The 14,572-nt window shown below is 43.8% G+C and overlaps 1 protein-coding gene across 1 annotated transcript; it reads right to left on the reverse strand.

Annotated features, from left to right (window-relative positions):
* Positions 1–7,162: 7,162 nt before the first annotated feature.
* Positions 7,163–12,657, reverse strand: LOC306789035 (leucine-rich repeat-containing protein 52-like; the record flags this gene model as incomplete). The annotated part of the gene is made up of 2 exons (XM_079284794.1): positions 7,163–7,482; positions 12,009–12,657. The coding sequence occupies 2 exons, from the start codon at positions 12,655–12,657 to the stop codon at positions 7,163–7,165; spliced, it is 969 nt and encodes a 322-aa protein (XP_079140920.1).
* Positions 12,658–14,572: the final 1,915 nt, after the last annotated feature.

Genomic DNA, 14,572 nt, shown 5'->3' on the forward strand with positions numbered 1-14,572 from the left:
TCCTAGATGCTGAATTCATTATATTTTATGTAATACAGCTGGAGAACTGCTCGTAGGCATCGAGTATTCTAAGTTGGCCTATTAATAAATCCTTCCGAAAAGTCGATTGACAACCTCTCATGAATATTTGAGTTTTACCACCATGTTCAACTTCCAGTGTCAAATCAGTTTGACATTTTTAACCCCCCTAGAGGAATAGCAAGGCTCTACTAAATATAATGCAACTTTGGGTGCTTGTGATTCAGCCAGGTTAGTCATCGCATGCCTGTAATGTTAGAAAGGAGCTGTATAAACTAATCCCGGGTCAGCATTTAACTACCGATCCAGTGGGATTAAAGGCCGAGCACCCTATAGTGAACATGGTGTGATGTTATACTGTATGACGTTCAAGGCAAGAGTAGTGTGGGAAGATGCCACTCAGCTGCAGTGTGCATGGTGACTTTGCACCGGTGTCGGGTGGACACGTGGAAAACTTTGCACGTGAGGTGGTCGTGTGAACAGAAGAGCCAGAAGGTAATGGTGGCTTGCACTTCCTTAATCAGGTCATAAGTTTGTGGATCAAAGAGCCCATCAATATTCAAGTGACAGACGAGACTGGCAGGCAGAGAGGCTATCAAATAGACAGGAGGAAAAACAGGGAAGGACTTTGAGAGCTTCAACACTTAAGGAAATAAGCTTTGTTGCTTTCTTGCAGAGTGTTAGAACAGATGATTAACGGTCTCAATTTAGGAGATTATGTGCACGAGTGTCTGGACCATGAGCAGCGACTTCTTGGAGCCTCTGTGGTCACAACTGCTCCAAACCAGAAATAGCTCAGCAAGTAACCCAACTGTAAAACCACATGTTGGTGTTTTTACACCATTTGTATGGATTAAACAACGATGCCATGCTTGTACATATGTAGCTAAATAAATCAAACAGGTTAGCTTAGTTTAACTAAGACTTAAGGGAAATGGAACACCTGGCTCTGCCCAAAGGTTGCAAATTCTACCAAACACCTTGACTGCTTATCAGCAGGTTTCTAGTTTAATTTATACAAAAACATTTAAAAACAAGTTTTGATTTCAGAAGAGACTCCACGAAGTCACTGCTCTAAGAAACGGTCACACACACATACAACCCCTTTACATGGGTGAAGAGTTTTTAACTTTTTCTACATGCGGCAACGGCAATATGGGGACAATGATGAAGGGGGGGGGGGGAGGGGGGTTAACACCATACAGGATAATAGTTTAAGAACTTAATTGTTTTGAAAATAGCACACAAGGCACGGACTCATTACTGACCCAAGACAGATGTGATTCTTAGAATTAACCAAATGTGTTCTTATAATCAAAATCATTAAATAGTCAAAGACTGGAGCTGCTGTGGAAGAAAGGATATTGATGGCCAAATTAAATGATTGGAAACAGTAAAGCGAATGTCCCATTCACAGTGTGTGGGCCCTCACCACAGGGGCCTGGCCTCCCAACAACAGACGCTGCTTCAGTGAAGGGCAACTCATGCAAGAATTAAACAACCCAGTTGGTTTGACGACACAGGCAAAATGATAGCCCGAGGAGCAAAACAGCAGCAAGCGAACCTACAAAAGGGAAATTACAGGCTCACCATGCTGCATACTAAAATTACAGTTTTATACTGTGACCAGCTCACAACTTCTGTATGGGGGCATTCACACATGGGATCACCCAAAAAGGTCAACAGGATAAAAATGGGGTTCGAACACACTCTGCACAGTCAACACGATCAAAAGCATGTCAATGTGTGGAGAAAGGCTGACTTGTGCATGCAATGTGATTGCTTTAATTACATACCTGTAACGCCAAACACTTCCAGCCAGGACAGAGGCCATAAGAGTGAGCATGGGCCAACAGATGCTTTGTATAATCTGCCCCTAATTAGGTAATTGTTTGTGGGAGGAGCCAGGCCTGGGGCTGCATTCACCAACACAACACATAATGATACTGTATTCACTTGCATTATGGGGAGCGTTCTTCATCATACGGATTAAACAAAGGAGAAATAAAGAATTAGTGAGGTTTTGAGGTGCTGATAGACATGTTTACCCTCGGATAAAGCCAAACTAGCTCTTTCCCTGTGTTTCCCATCTTTATGCTAAACTAATCCGCTGGCTGTAGCTTCATATTACCCTTACAGACCATACTGTCTTCATCTAACTCTCGGCAAAAAAGCACAAAAATACATTTCCTATAATGTCAAACTACTCCATTAAGAGAACAAGCCATGGAAAAAGAGATAGCTGTAGAGCTCAGATGTCTATATGGAAACTGACAGCTGCAAAAATAGGATTTATGGCCAAAAATATCTCGTGGAGAGATAGATTAAGCATGGGAGGGATAAAGAGAGACGTGCTGGAGATAAGAGGAACAGAGTGAATCAAAGGAAATTAAAGACCCTTTCATGCTCCAGGATAGTTTGTGCAAAAATACCTCAGACCATTCCCTGTCTCAGTTTAAAATATCATTGTGCTGCTTTTGAGTTGGAGCTTAGTGTGAGTAAGCATCTCGTTATCTCACTTTTGCAGCCAGCTCTATTGGATTAACATAATCGTGAACTAGTCTGGGCACCCAGAATACAGTTCTGTAGCCTACAATGCAACACATCTCCAGCTGTATATGTGCAAGGTCACTCATGGGGCTGAGTTTGCAGTGTATTTGTGTATTTGTGCAGCTACGTGTGAGTCAACAAGGCCCCGGTGTAGACCATGAGGCCGCCATACAGATCTTTGACTTGGATGCTAATTAGTAACCTGCTAACCTTCCAAACACCCAGATAGCAAAACAGGGGGAAAGCACATTCCAAAGAGCAGGAGGAGAGGTCGAATAACAAGACAATGCAACAACAAAAAAACACTTCTCCAGGCAGAACTGTGACGCACAAAAGGACACACCATCTCCTCTCAAATGACCTTTTATTGCTGGGGAAGGATACAGAGTTGGCAGGCCCCTGAGCCTGTGTGCAGATATGTAACAGCAGTAGGACCATCCCTCTCTCTGCCAATCAATAGCCACTTTCACAGAGGAGGGCTAAGCAGGGCTTGTTCCATCAAGTCCAATAGAAAACATAGAATCGAACACAATAACTTCATTAGGTTGAAATAAATCAAACTGAATTGAACTTTATAATTGTAAGCATAGGAAATGTATTTAACTGAATATAAGTTGCAGCAGTTCCTTTATGAGTCAGCTTAGCACAGCATTCTGGGAGGTTTGTTTGTCTGATGCTGTGATTAATGATGAAATGTTCTTGAAATAACTGAAACCCATTTCCCAAGCACCAGTCTCTTGAAGTAATACCACTGCTCCGTGACTGAAGGATTATCTTCCTATTTTGTGTGAGTGAGCGTGTTTGTGAGCAGATGTGTCAGAGGGCTATTACGGCCGGTTAGAGCCGCTCTTACTTTATGTCGCATCTCCCATCTGTGGACATTTTAAAGTGGCTTGTTGGCCTTCAGCTCAGTAGATGCACACAAAAGGTGCAAACAACCACAGGCAGGAAACACGCCTTCTGCATCCAATGGCTGTTTGCGTTTATGTCTATTCACTGCACTGGCTCGCAGTCACAGCTGTGCTATTGATGTGACGGTAACCAGCTGAATGCATTTCTGTCCTGAAGCACATCCTGACCACGACCTCAGCCTTGCTTGTGAATGATGGGATCAAGAGATGAAAACAAACAACCATTCTCAAGCACAACAATATCCCGATTAGTACCACTGTATTTGTAAAGCACAGTTTAACATTTTGGGAAATAAGCGTGTTCCCTTTCTTGCCAAGAGTTAGATGAGTCTGTACGCTGAAGCTAGAGCCATAGCCTGGTAGCTTAGCTGAGCATGAAGACAGAAGCAGGAGGAGACAGCTAACAGCAACCCAACTGTAGCCTAACCTTTTTTTCATCAATGAAAAGCAGAGCATTGCATTGCAGGATTCTAAGCACAAAGTAGTGCACATGCCATGGCTCCATATTGTGCATTCATTTTACATTCAGAATTTGGACACCTAACTGAAATGGGGGCGGGTCAATGAGAGGGATATCTGACTCAAGGAAGTCAACGCTCCCTGGCCAAGGAATAGTCCGGCACAAACTCCCTCAGATGACCACAATTCGTTGTGTTTACATTTAGTATATTGCATGGATCAAACAAACAAGATAAGACAGTGTTAATTAGTAAGCTTGGCGTGGGTAGGTTGGTTTTTTTTACTTTTCGACCCCCCTGTTTCCAGCCTTTATGCTAAGCTAAGCTAATCAGCTGCATAACATTGCAACAACAACAGAACAAACAACTATGGCATGTACACTAGTTTGTGAAAACAATCCCATAATGCAATGCTCTGCATTTTATTGATGCAAATAAAATGAAGCTCTAGCGTAAGATCAGTCAGGAAGACGATACACTCCTCATGCAAGCTCACTCATCATTTTATTGCTGCCAAGCTCCAAAGCCGCACCCTTGCCTGTGGCATCACGTGGCCTAATCAGTGTGGTGAGCAGAATGTAATACACCATACACGACTAACCCATATCTGTATCGTATGCAGATGTAGATAAGAGTTTACTGCACAGACCTCAATAGACGTGCACATTATGCAATGCATTCCATACTGAAGGCACCCATGCAAATAGTACACCCAAAGCCATGAGAGCATCTCAGCATGCTGCTTTAGTAGCAACTTACAGGTACAGGTCAAGGGTCACTATCTTGACACTTTTGGCATCTAGTTATGTATGTCATGCCAGTAAGTATGTTTAGGTTGGTGCATGCAGAGTTATGCATACTGCCATGAGTCAAGATCACTCCCTTATGTGACGAGGGAATGCAATGACACAGACATACACATGTGATTAGTTCCTGGTGTTGTAGTTGAAAAAAAGATTACACTTATACCAAGACTGCCTCTTTCTAACACCACATTTTCACAAACTGCAAAAGGGAAAAACTCCACAATTGACTCCCAACAATGTGCACACATACAAAGCGCCAGTAAATGTGTGAAGAAAGGTTTCTCAGTAGTATTGCGGGCCACATTACAGTAAGACAACAGATTGTGTGCACCCATTCTATCTTCACCACATTTTACAATAAGTCAAAGTCACATAATGCCACAATATTCAGTATTTTTAACATTTTGACTTGTCATTGTAGGAAAAGCACAGGTGTTACTCATAACATTATCATTGGCTCCGTTTTATTCAAGTGTCACAGTAAGCCATGATAGTATGACAGTGAGCCAGCATGCTAAATAACCTGAAATTCAAGAAACTAAATTAAATTTAGCCATCGTTTATTAAACCATCATTCATTTTATTCGCTACACATGTGCTTTTCTCTCTACCGTGCTGACACAGCTGCAAGATATTACCGTCATTACAGTGAATAGGACTTGCATACATCCATCAAACATCACACTTTCATAATAATATTGCCATTCATCCATCATCTGTAACCGCTTATCCTTACAGGATCGCGAGGGGCTGGAGCCAATCACAGCTGACATTGGGCAAGAAGCAAGAAGCAGGATAGACCCTGGACAGGTCGCCGGTCAATCACGGGGCGGACACATAGAGACAGACAACATCTTCAGTCACATTCACACCTATGGGCAACCAACAAGTAACCTGCATGTCTTTGGACTGTGGGAGAAAACCCAAAACTTGTAGAAAGTAAAATCTGCACAATATAAAATGAGGGGGAAAAGCAGCTGGTCCAATCACTGTGAGAGGATGCCCTCCCTCTCAGATCCCTCAAAAGGACAATGTTTCTCTTAAAACAAGTATCACAAGTATTCTGAGACACAACTGATTGTACAGATAAAATACACACACACACACACACACACACACAACGGCACATTGGAGCAGCTATGTAATGGTTTCTCGAGTCCACCAAGGATTTATTTTCCTGCTCCATAAGTTCGTAACAGTCAGTGCCAGTGGAAAGTGACGTTTTACAGCCGCCAAGTAAGTCAAAATATGAAAGTCTGTGGACCATAGACTGTTGGCCTACGATGTTGCAAATTGGGGGCAAAACAAAGCAGGAGTTGATATTTACCACTGTGGGCTGAAATGATTCGGGTCCCTGTTTTACCTGACAGCATTCGCTGTCTTATTGCTCGAAAAGTCAAAATTCATTAAACATCAGGTTTGAAGTAAAGTCTTTGTAAATTCACTCATTTTAAAGTGTAAATAAAAAGTGTAACTCTCATACTAAGAAAGTAGGAGTATGGATGTTTTTAAAGAATGAGTCTCAAATGATAAAGGATAGGATCTTTTGTATGAAAATCCTGTTTCCTTTCATGAATTGAATTAGCTTATAAACACCTCATAAGGCTTTTTGGTGCATCAACTGTGCATGCAGAAAGAAATAGGGCACTGCACTCAAACCCAACACAGAGAGGCTGAAGTAGAAATCAATTATTACATTCTCCTGTTTACTTGCCATCCAGCAGGGAACCGCTGCCAAACCAGACCTCAGCAGTTGGCACATGCTGACTCTCAACTTCACAAACAGACCTTCAACACAAACGCCTCGACTGCAGTTTGTTTCCGCGCTACCAGATGAGGGAGGTGGACACCGGACCAAAGATGGACACGCTCACATCTGCAGAAGCTCAGTCAAACGTGCAGCTACATGTTACACACTAGTGTGTGCATGCATGTGCACACATTTATTAATCTACACTGATGAAACTGCATTGTATGAATGCATTGAATCCTCTCCTTTCAGTAGAAAGGAGTAGAATGACCACACCACTTTAAATGTCCCAAAGTGGCTGTGAAGCTACTGTGCTTGTTGCCATTATGGAGGTCAACTGGTGATTTATTTTTTGGTGTGAAAACAAAGCTAATTAAGTAGGGTCTAGAAATAGATTGTCATATTTATGAGCAGGTGCAACTGTCCAATTTGTAACATTATAGGTACAAACAAATTGCATCACAAGCTTGTTTCTCCTTTGTTGCTGGACCCAGATGCTTGTTGAAAGAATAGCCGGACATTTTGGGAAACACTCTTATCTGAGAGCCAGCTGAGCTGAGTGTTAAACACACTCAGTTGGACCGCAGTGTAATTGGACTTCATGACAGTCCTGGAAGCTGACAGGAGGCACTGTGGGAATCCGTGATGGGCAGAGTGGAATTAAACATTTTAGACAGTTTGTGACATTTGCAAATTCCCGTTGCCATGGTCACTCCTGAATCGCGAGGTCTCGCTAGATTCATCCTCGTCGTCCACGTCGAGCTGTTCGTCTTTCCTCTTGATGTAGCGCTCATGGAGCACCATAATAATGCCCATCACCCAGGCCGACACAGTGCCAGCTGCAAAGATGACAAAGCCGATGGCGACAAAGAACAGGTAGTCCCAGGAGCCCAGAGTCTGGTGACATAACGTCCGTAGTTGCATGCCCACCTCACCCAGACGACGGCCCTGCATGTCGGCGGGCGAGCCACACACCGTCTGGCCCTCATCTGTCAACACAGGCACACATCAAGAAGGAATGATTAAGGGTTAATCACAGCTCAAAAGAACACATTACCAGATTTGGTTAGGAATGTAGAAAATGTAAACACTGAAGTGCACTGGAGACAAATATGCATTTCCCCCAAATTCCAGCTATAAGCGGGTCAGCTATGCTGGAGTGGCATCATGGCATCATTCAGACTACTGAGTCATCAGGGTTTGCATTACATCATGACATTAATCCAGCACACTGGCATTCCTGAAACACATGATTGTCCTTTGACAGTATCGTAAATCTGCATCTGGTCTTTGTCTGTAAAATAGTGCTTTTGTTTGGTAAAGCAAGAAATCCACATGCAGACATAATTAATGTTAATGTCCCTGAAAAGTTGACTTAACCCCCCCCCCCCTCCCGCCCCCAGAAATTCTACAGCATTAAACACTAAATCAACAACAATCCAAATTAAAGTTTAGAGGGACAAAAACACCGATAGATATTAAACAGTTTTAAACAGAGCCGCCTGATAAATAATTCATATATTACTTAATAGCATTTTACATGACAATCGTAAATGGCAGCAAACTGAGTTGATTATATGACATATTCAGGTTCACACTAAGATACTTATGCAAAAACCTGCACTAGCATAACAACTTTATCAAAAAACTACCAGGTTTTAATAGCCTCACGTGTACTGGAGTCCTGAGTTGGTGCAGAAATGAATTATGAATTATTCAAACTCCTTTTCCCTCACAGGATTAGAAAGTGACTTGGGCCTTTGTGTCTGCCTGAAACGAGAGATAATAAGGTTTCTCATCATCAGGCACCGTGTATGACTACGACTAACACCTTGCTGGAATCCACAAATCCGGATACAATGTTGAGTTCCTTCTTTCTCAATTCTAAAAAGGCCGATCAGTCAAATACGTCACATGATGGATGTTGAGCTCTGCAGCAGCTGACGAGAGGCATTTTCCAGGAAACAATCGTGAAGCCATGTCTTCTGTTACCGCGAGCAGAAACACAACAGTGTTGCCATCTCCATGCGACCACTGTTTTTAATTGGCTGGTTTTTCAAAGCTTTTGTGCAAAGGGGGGGAAGTCCCACTGGGGGAGATGAAAAGACTTGGAAGTTTCTGCACAGGGAACAGTTTTCTGAAACCCTATTTCTACACGAACAGCCTTGAAATATGCATCCTCATTGTGCTGGCATATGCTGTGCGTAGGCGTGGAACTGATGAACACAGGGGACATTTTTAGGATCTGCTTTAACTCTCTGCACCCTGCAAGGTATTTTGGGAAAAGTTGAACCATGACAGAATAATTGCATACTTTTTGTATTACACAGTTAGAATCTTTCACAAACAATTCAGCAATAATGTCACAGATGTGTTGTTGTTTTTGTCTCACCTTCTGAGAGTTTGATGCTAATGGTAGTATCACACATTTCTTGTGACCTTATTTGAAAGTGTAGAGACAGAGACTGGAAATGAGGAAAGAGAGAGAAATATGAGATGCAACTAAGTTCCCAAAGCTGAATCAAACCCGGATCGTTTCCGTAATGTGGCATGTGCTGTAACCACTCGACTACGAAGGCGCTCCTCTAGAAGATACTTTGAACCAACTATTTCACTTGTTTATCCATTCATGTTCGGTAATTATGTTAACTGTTTAGCCATTACTTTCGGCTAATTATTTCAATTTCTATCCTCTTTTAGCTGTCTATCCAAACCCTTACTTTTGGTCAACTGTTGCTTACTTCTCTGCCACTAGTTTGCGTGCACTCTCAGAAGCAACACGTGGCGTTAAGGTGTTATAACTGACTCAGGCTGGTGGGAGGTGTGATTTGACAGAGGGTGAGAGCGATCATGCCGTAGCTTTAAGTTCATTTAATGGGATGACAAAAATGCACTTCTTCCTAATATTTGATTCATTCGGTGCATACATCTGCACTCAGACAAGCTCTTCTGTGGCTCACAGATCTGAAAACGAGCGTTGCAGCTGAAGAACACGAGGACAGTCAGCACTCTCTAAGCTCCATCCACCACACAGAGAATTCAAAGTACTCTGATCCTCTCAGCGGCTGCTGCTGTGCACTGTTCACACAATACGCTGTACCAAAGACACACATCCATGCACGCACACATGCACACTCCCTCATAACATATGCACAAACCCCCTCCACTTGACTGAACTTTCCCATCTTCATGCCTCTGCTCATGTGTGTGTCTGACAGCGAGGGAGGAAACCCTTCTGGCTTCACCCCCCTCTCCCCCCCCCCCCAACGAGACTGGCATCAAAGAAGAGGGCTTCCCCTCCCTCCGTCCCCCATGCACACGCTGCTCTATTTCTAGACGCTCTCCTTATATAACAACTGAATGAGTGTTAATCTAGCCAGGAAGGCGAGACAGAGGAGAATCTGTTGCTTCCTTCCTGATGCTCTATCGCTCTCTCGCTTGCCATGCGTTTCCCTAACCAGAGGAAACAAGCGAGCCGTGTTGCATGAACCAGGTGAGACCCGGACAAGAGTTATTAACAAGGCATTGGAGACAAAGCTCGCAGCTGAAACACAGTCCTCTCCGAAATGTTATCCTTCTGTTTATCCCCCCTCAAGCACTAAAAGTGTGTATTATTTGAGGTTGTGTGTCGAAATACATGAGTCAGTGAATGTGTATGTGAATTTCTGTGTGTGTGTATGACTTTCCAAATATTATTTCACCGAGACTCGGTTTAGGAGAGAATAAGCTGCCTGGATAGAGATGGACATACTGTGTGTATGTAAATGTGTGAGTATCCTCTCTCTTGCTGGCAGCTGTCACTGAGGCTCCACTCCAAATTAAGCGAGACAAAAGGCAGCGAGCAGCAGGAAAATAGGACAGCTCTTGCAGGACTCGTTTTCGACTCGGGCCAAAGATGCGCAGGGACTGTGGTGAACTATAGTTGTGTGTGTGTGTGTGTTAGAGAGAAGCAGGGGATGCCTTTTTAGTAAGCGTGGCAGATGTATTATAGCTGGTGTTAGAATTACGACAGGCTCCTTGCTCAGTAAGACACACTATATATAGCAGCTGGCCTTTTGCATAGTGACACATCCACACCAAAGCATGAGCATAATAACTCAAAGTAAGAAGGATTGTTGAATGTCAGTCACATCTATTAGCTTGACAGTGATAAAACTAATTGATATTTGATGGTGCAACTATGATCCATTCATCACATCTGCAGGATAGCTGAATGAAATAGAGATTGATTCGTCATTTCAAGATGAAAGACTCTCTTGTTTTCCTCCCAAACTGCAGGATGCAGAGCTGAATTAATTCGAGAAATCGAATGGCTCCATGCCTCCGATCTTCTTTCCCCCCTCTTTGCTATTTGATAGTCTGAATGCTGTCACGCTGCACATCTCATCCCACTGAAAGCTGAGCAAGGGTCGAACTTTGCAGACTTCTCCAAACTGCATGGTTACATACATGTGTATTCTTCTTCTGCACATACAACCACATTTTTTGCACGACACACTGTATTTACCACAGCCGATATCATAGAAGTGTGGGTGATGACGGCATGATGTTATCTGTTGGGTGTGCTCAAAAGGTGCAGACTTGAGTATTTTAGTAACATGATATGAGGGGAATCCAGCAGTAAGGGCTCTGCGTGTGCTTGAAAAGATTATCGGCATGCAGGCATTCCTTCTTGGGGACTAAGGGAGACGTTTACTGCCATTTGGTTATGAATTACTTTTACTGCTAAGCTATTTTAATTGTAATATTTTACAATGCTTTATAAATACATTTTAAACCATTAGAAAGAGCAATTTTAAGGTTGGGTTGTGAAAACTCACTCTGGCTGATATTTTGAAATGCTGAAGGAGGATAAACAGCACGGCTGTATTACCAACAGTACCAAACTATCACCAAAGGCCCTGTCTCGAAAAGGATGTGTCAAAATCTGGTTTTAAGACCTTTATTCATTCAGTTTTGCTCTTTTTTGTTTAATTTGAATCTAATTACCACACAATCAAACATTCCATAGCAAGTGAGAGGCCTTAAGACGTATAGCTAATTGTTGCCTTTTTTCTTTTTAATGGCTCATCACTGATAAATAGTGCATTCATAAATTATTCATCAACCATTCATAATTATTAATTACAACTTATAAACCCTTTATAAAGAATGCATTGTCAAAAGTTGCATTTTATTTTATCTGCTTTTTTAATTTGTCTGCTTTCTCTTTCATAACTATTAAGATGTCCTTGTATCACACACATGGTGCTAAATCCTACAGCTGCATTCTTAGGCGCTAAGTACGTTTTCATCTTTTCATGGGACAGGCCGCTTATTGAGGGCAGCCACCATTTACCTTTTAAACTAAATATTATCTAATAATTAATAACTGGAGCAGGAGCCCTATTTTGTGATTGGCTCTCTGTGGGCCTATCCACCTGATATAAGGAAAGAGCAACAGTAAAAGGTCGTGCTGGGATCATGTCACCTGATATGACATTAGAATACAATAGAATGTATAACTGATAAAAACCTTGGAACTTGAAGCCCTCCAGGTGGACCCACAGACACAGGTCCTCGTTGTCGCACTCGCAGCTCCACGGGTTCCCGCTGAGCCCCACCGAGCGCAGGGCGGGCAGCGCGATCAGGGAGGTGATGTTGACGACCGTCAGATTGTTCCGACTCACATCCAGCACCTGGAGGGCCGCGTTTTCCACAAAGGCGTCCTGGTGAATGTCCGAGAGCCCCGGGTTGTCGGTCATCCTCAGCATCACCAGGCTCAACAAGGGCCCAAACGTCCTGTCCTCGATCCGGATCAAGGTGTTGAAGGAGAGGTCCAGGTAGGCCAGCTTCCGTAGATTCCCAAACGTGGACTCGGATATCTCCGTAAGGGAATTGTTGCTGCAGTCCAGGAACACCAGATCGGAAAGGTAGTTGAGCGCAAGTGGCGGCAGCTCCACGATGCGGTTGTTGGAGATGATGAGCTGCCGCGTGGCCAGCGGCAAGTTGACCGGGAAGGTGGTCAGGTGCTGCCCAGCGCATTGAACCACCAGCTGGTCATCACACACGCACCTGTCCGGGCAGCCCGTGGAGAGCACCGGGGATGGTTTCACCCCCGCGGTGAAGAGGAGCAGAACTATGAGCCGCAAGGGTCGCGCGCTTGGCTGCGGGGCAAGACGCATGACACCGCCGACGGCTTCATCAACCCCGTTTGGAGAGAGTCAGGCGCGGTCACGTTCTTCATTGATACATCCTAACCAAGCTGTTTGTCTCAGAAATAATTTACACAGAGGTCAAACCTAACGCTTGCCCGTGGCAAAACTCTTGCGCACAATGTCTCAGTTCATCCTGTCGTTGGTTCTGGATCCGGCGCGCATCCACTGGTTGGAACTTGACAACAAGATGCCTTCATGCAGTTTCAAAGTGCATCTATTTATCCTGATTCTCCCGTCGAAACAAAGCTACTGTAAGCGCTCACAACGTCCTCTCATGCTGTGCTGCTTGCAATGGTCACGGTCAGTTGTTCCACTACATGTTTGCCATCCTCTCGCTCTCCGAAACTGAATCCAAATATAGGTGCGGGGGGGGGGGGGCACTAACCTCCGCGCGGGTAGGGGTGGGAGTGCGTTGTGGAGCGATCTCACGCTTTGGAGTGTGCTGGAGCGAGAGGAGAATCTCTGGGCAGCAGAGCTAATGGAAGTAAAGTCAAAATGAATGGGATGCATGCAACCCAAAGTAAAACAGGTGAATGCTCCAGCTGCAGGCACAGTGATCAATCTATGGCTCAGGTGTGTGTTGTATGTGAATTCTGTATATGGAAACATCTCTTTGTGGGTATGTGTGTTGTACACCTTTTGTCAGCCTGCCTCAGGTGTGTGTGTGGAGGTGGAACAAAAGCAGGTGCACCTGACACTTGAAGCATATATGATCAGATCACATGGGTTTTAGGCTCTGGAAACAAGAGAGCTGGGCAGTGATAACAATGTGTTAAGAGGGGGATCCCTAGCAGCCAGCTACACGACTCAGACCTATATGTGGCTTTTTCAACAACGTCTGACATATCAGCCCCCCGTATTCAATTGAACCCAAGCAGACAGCGGATGATGGGATGAGATGGGACAGGGTGGTCTCAGGCAGCAGTTGATTTCCTCCTCACTCCGGTCTCAGTATGAGTCCTGAGTCTATTATTGGTTCTCTGTGTAGGTGTTGAAGTGCTGAATCAGCATGATGGAGGAGGAGGACAGATGTGCCGCTGACAGTCCGTGAAAACTACCCGGAGTCGACAGTCAACAACCCACTGCACACTGACCCCGCTCACTCTTTTCCTCTCTCACAGGATGAGGTGGAATCTTTTCCCTCTATGCATTCCCTGGTGTCGAAAATAGAGCAGGAGGCCCGTAGGCATGCGCAACCTAATGCTTTTTCACACTTGCCGTCCTGTGGACTGAACTCATCCACACAGCTGTTTTGTGTCAAGGAAATTCAGTGACTTCATGAGGACATCTAGTGACGAACACTTGGTAATGTTTTACTCAGCGAGAAGCTGCCGTGCAGAAATCAGCTCATATACTTTCTTTTCGGATGCATGGTTCGCATTAATTACCCAAAACCCATGCATTGGAAGATTCAATCTGCTTTATTATTTTTGAGTACACATAAAGTACCAATTAATTCTTTAACCTCTGAAGAAGAACTGGCCCACTCTTATCTCATTGAGTTCACTTAAGCATTGCTCAAACCCAAAGAACTTTAATCTTAAACTCGAGGGGAGATCACAAAGTTGCTAAAGATATCAAATATGTCTAGACATGATTATTTCCACTCAATGGAATGGTGCCATATAGCCTGGAGTATTAGGTTTGAATATCTTCATCGTTGGAACAACATGATACTGCAGAAGAAGATGACTAAAAGCTTCTTCAAGGGAAACAAAAGGGGGAAATTGTATATTATTGGGTCAAAGAATAGACCTTTAAAATTGCGAACTACATAATGAACCAACCAGGAAGGTCCTGAGGGCAACACTGACTTTACATGCGGGCAGTAAAACCAGTTCTGGCTGTGTGCCTGTTGCCATTGTAAACATAATCTCCACTC

This window comes from Melanostigma gelatinosum (genome assembly GCF_949748355.1).
Source record: "Melanostigma gelatinosum genome assembly, chromosome: 15".
In the NCBI taxonomy this organism is placed as follows: Eukaryota; Metazoa; Chordata; class Actinopteri; order Perciformes; family Zoarcidae; genus Melanostigma; species Melanostigma gelatinosum.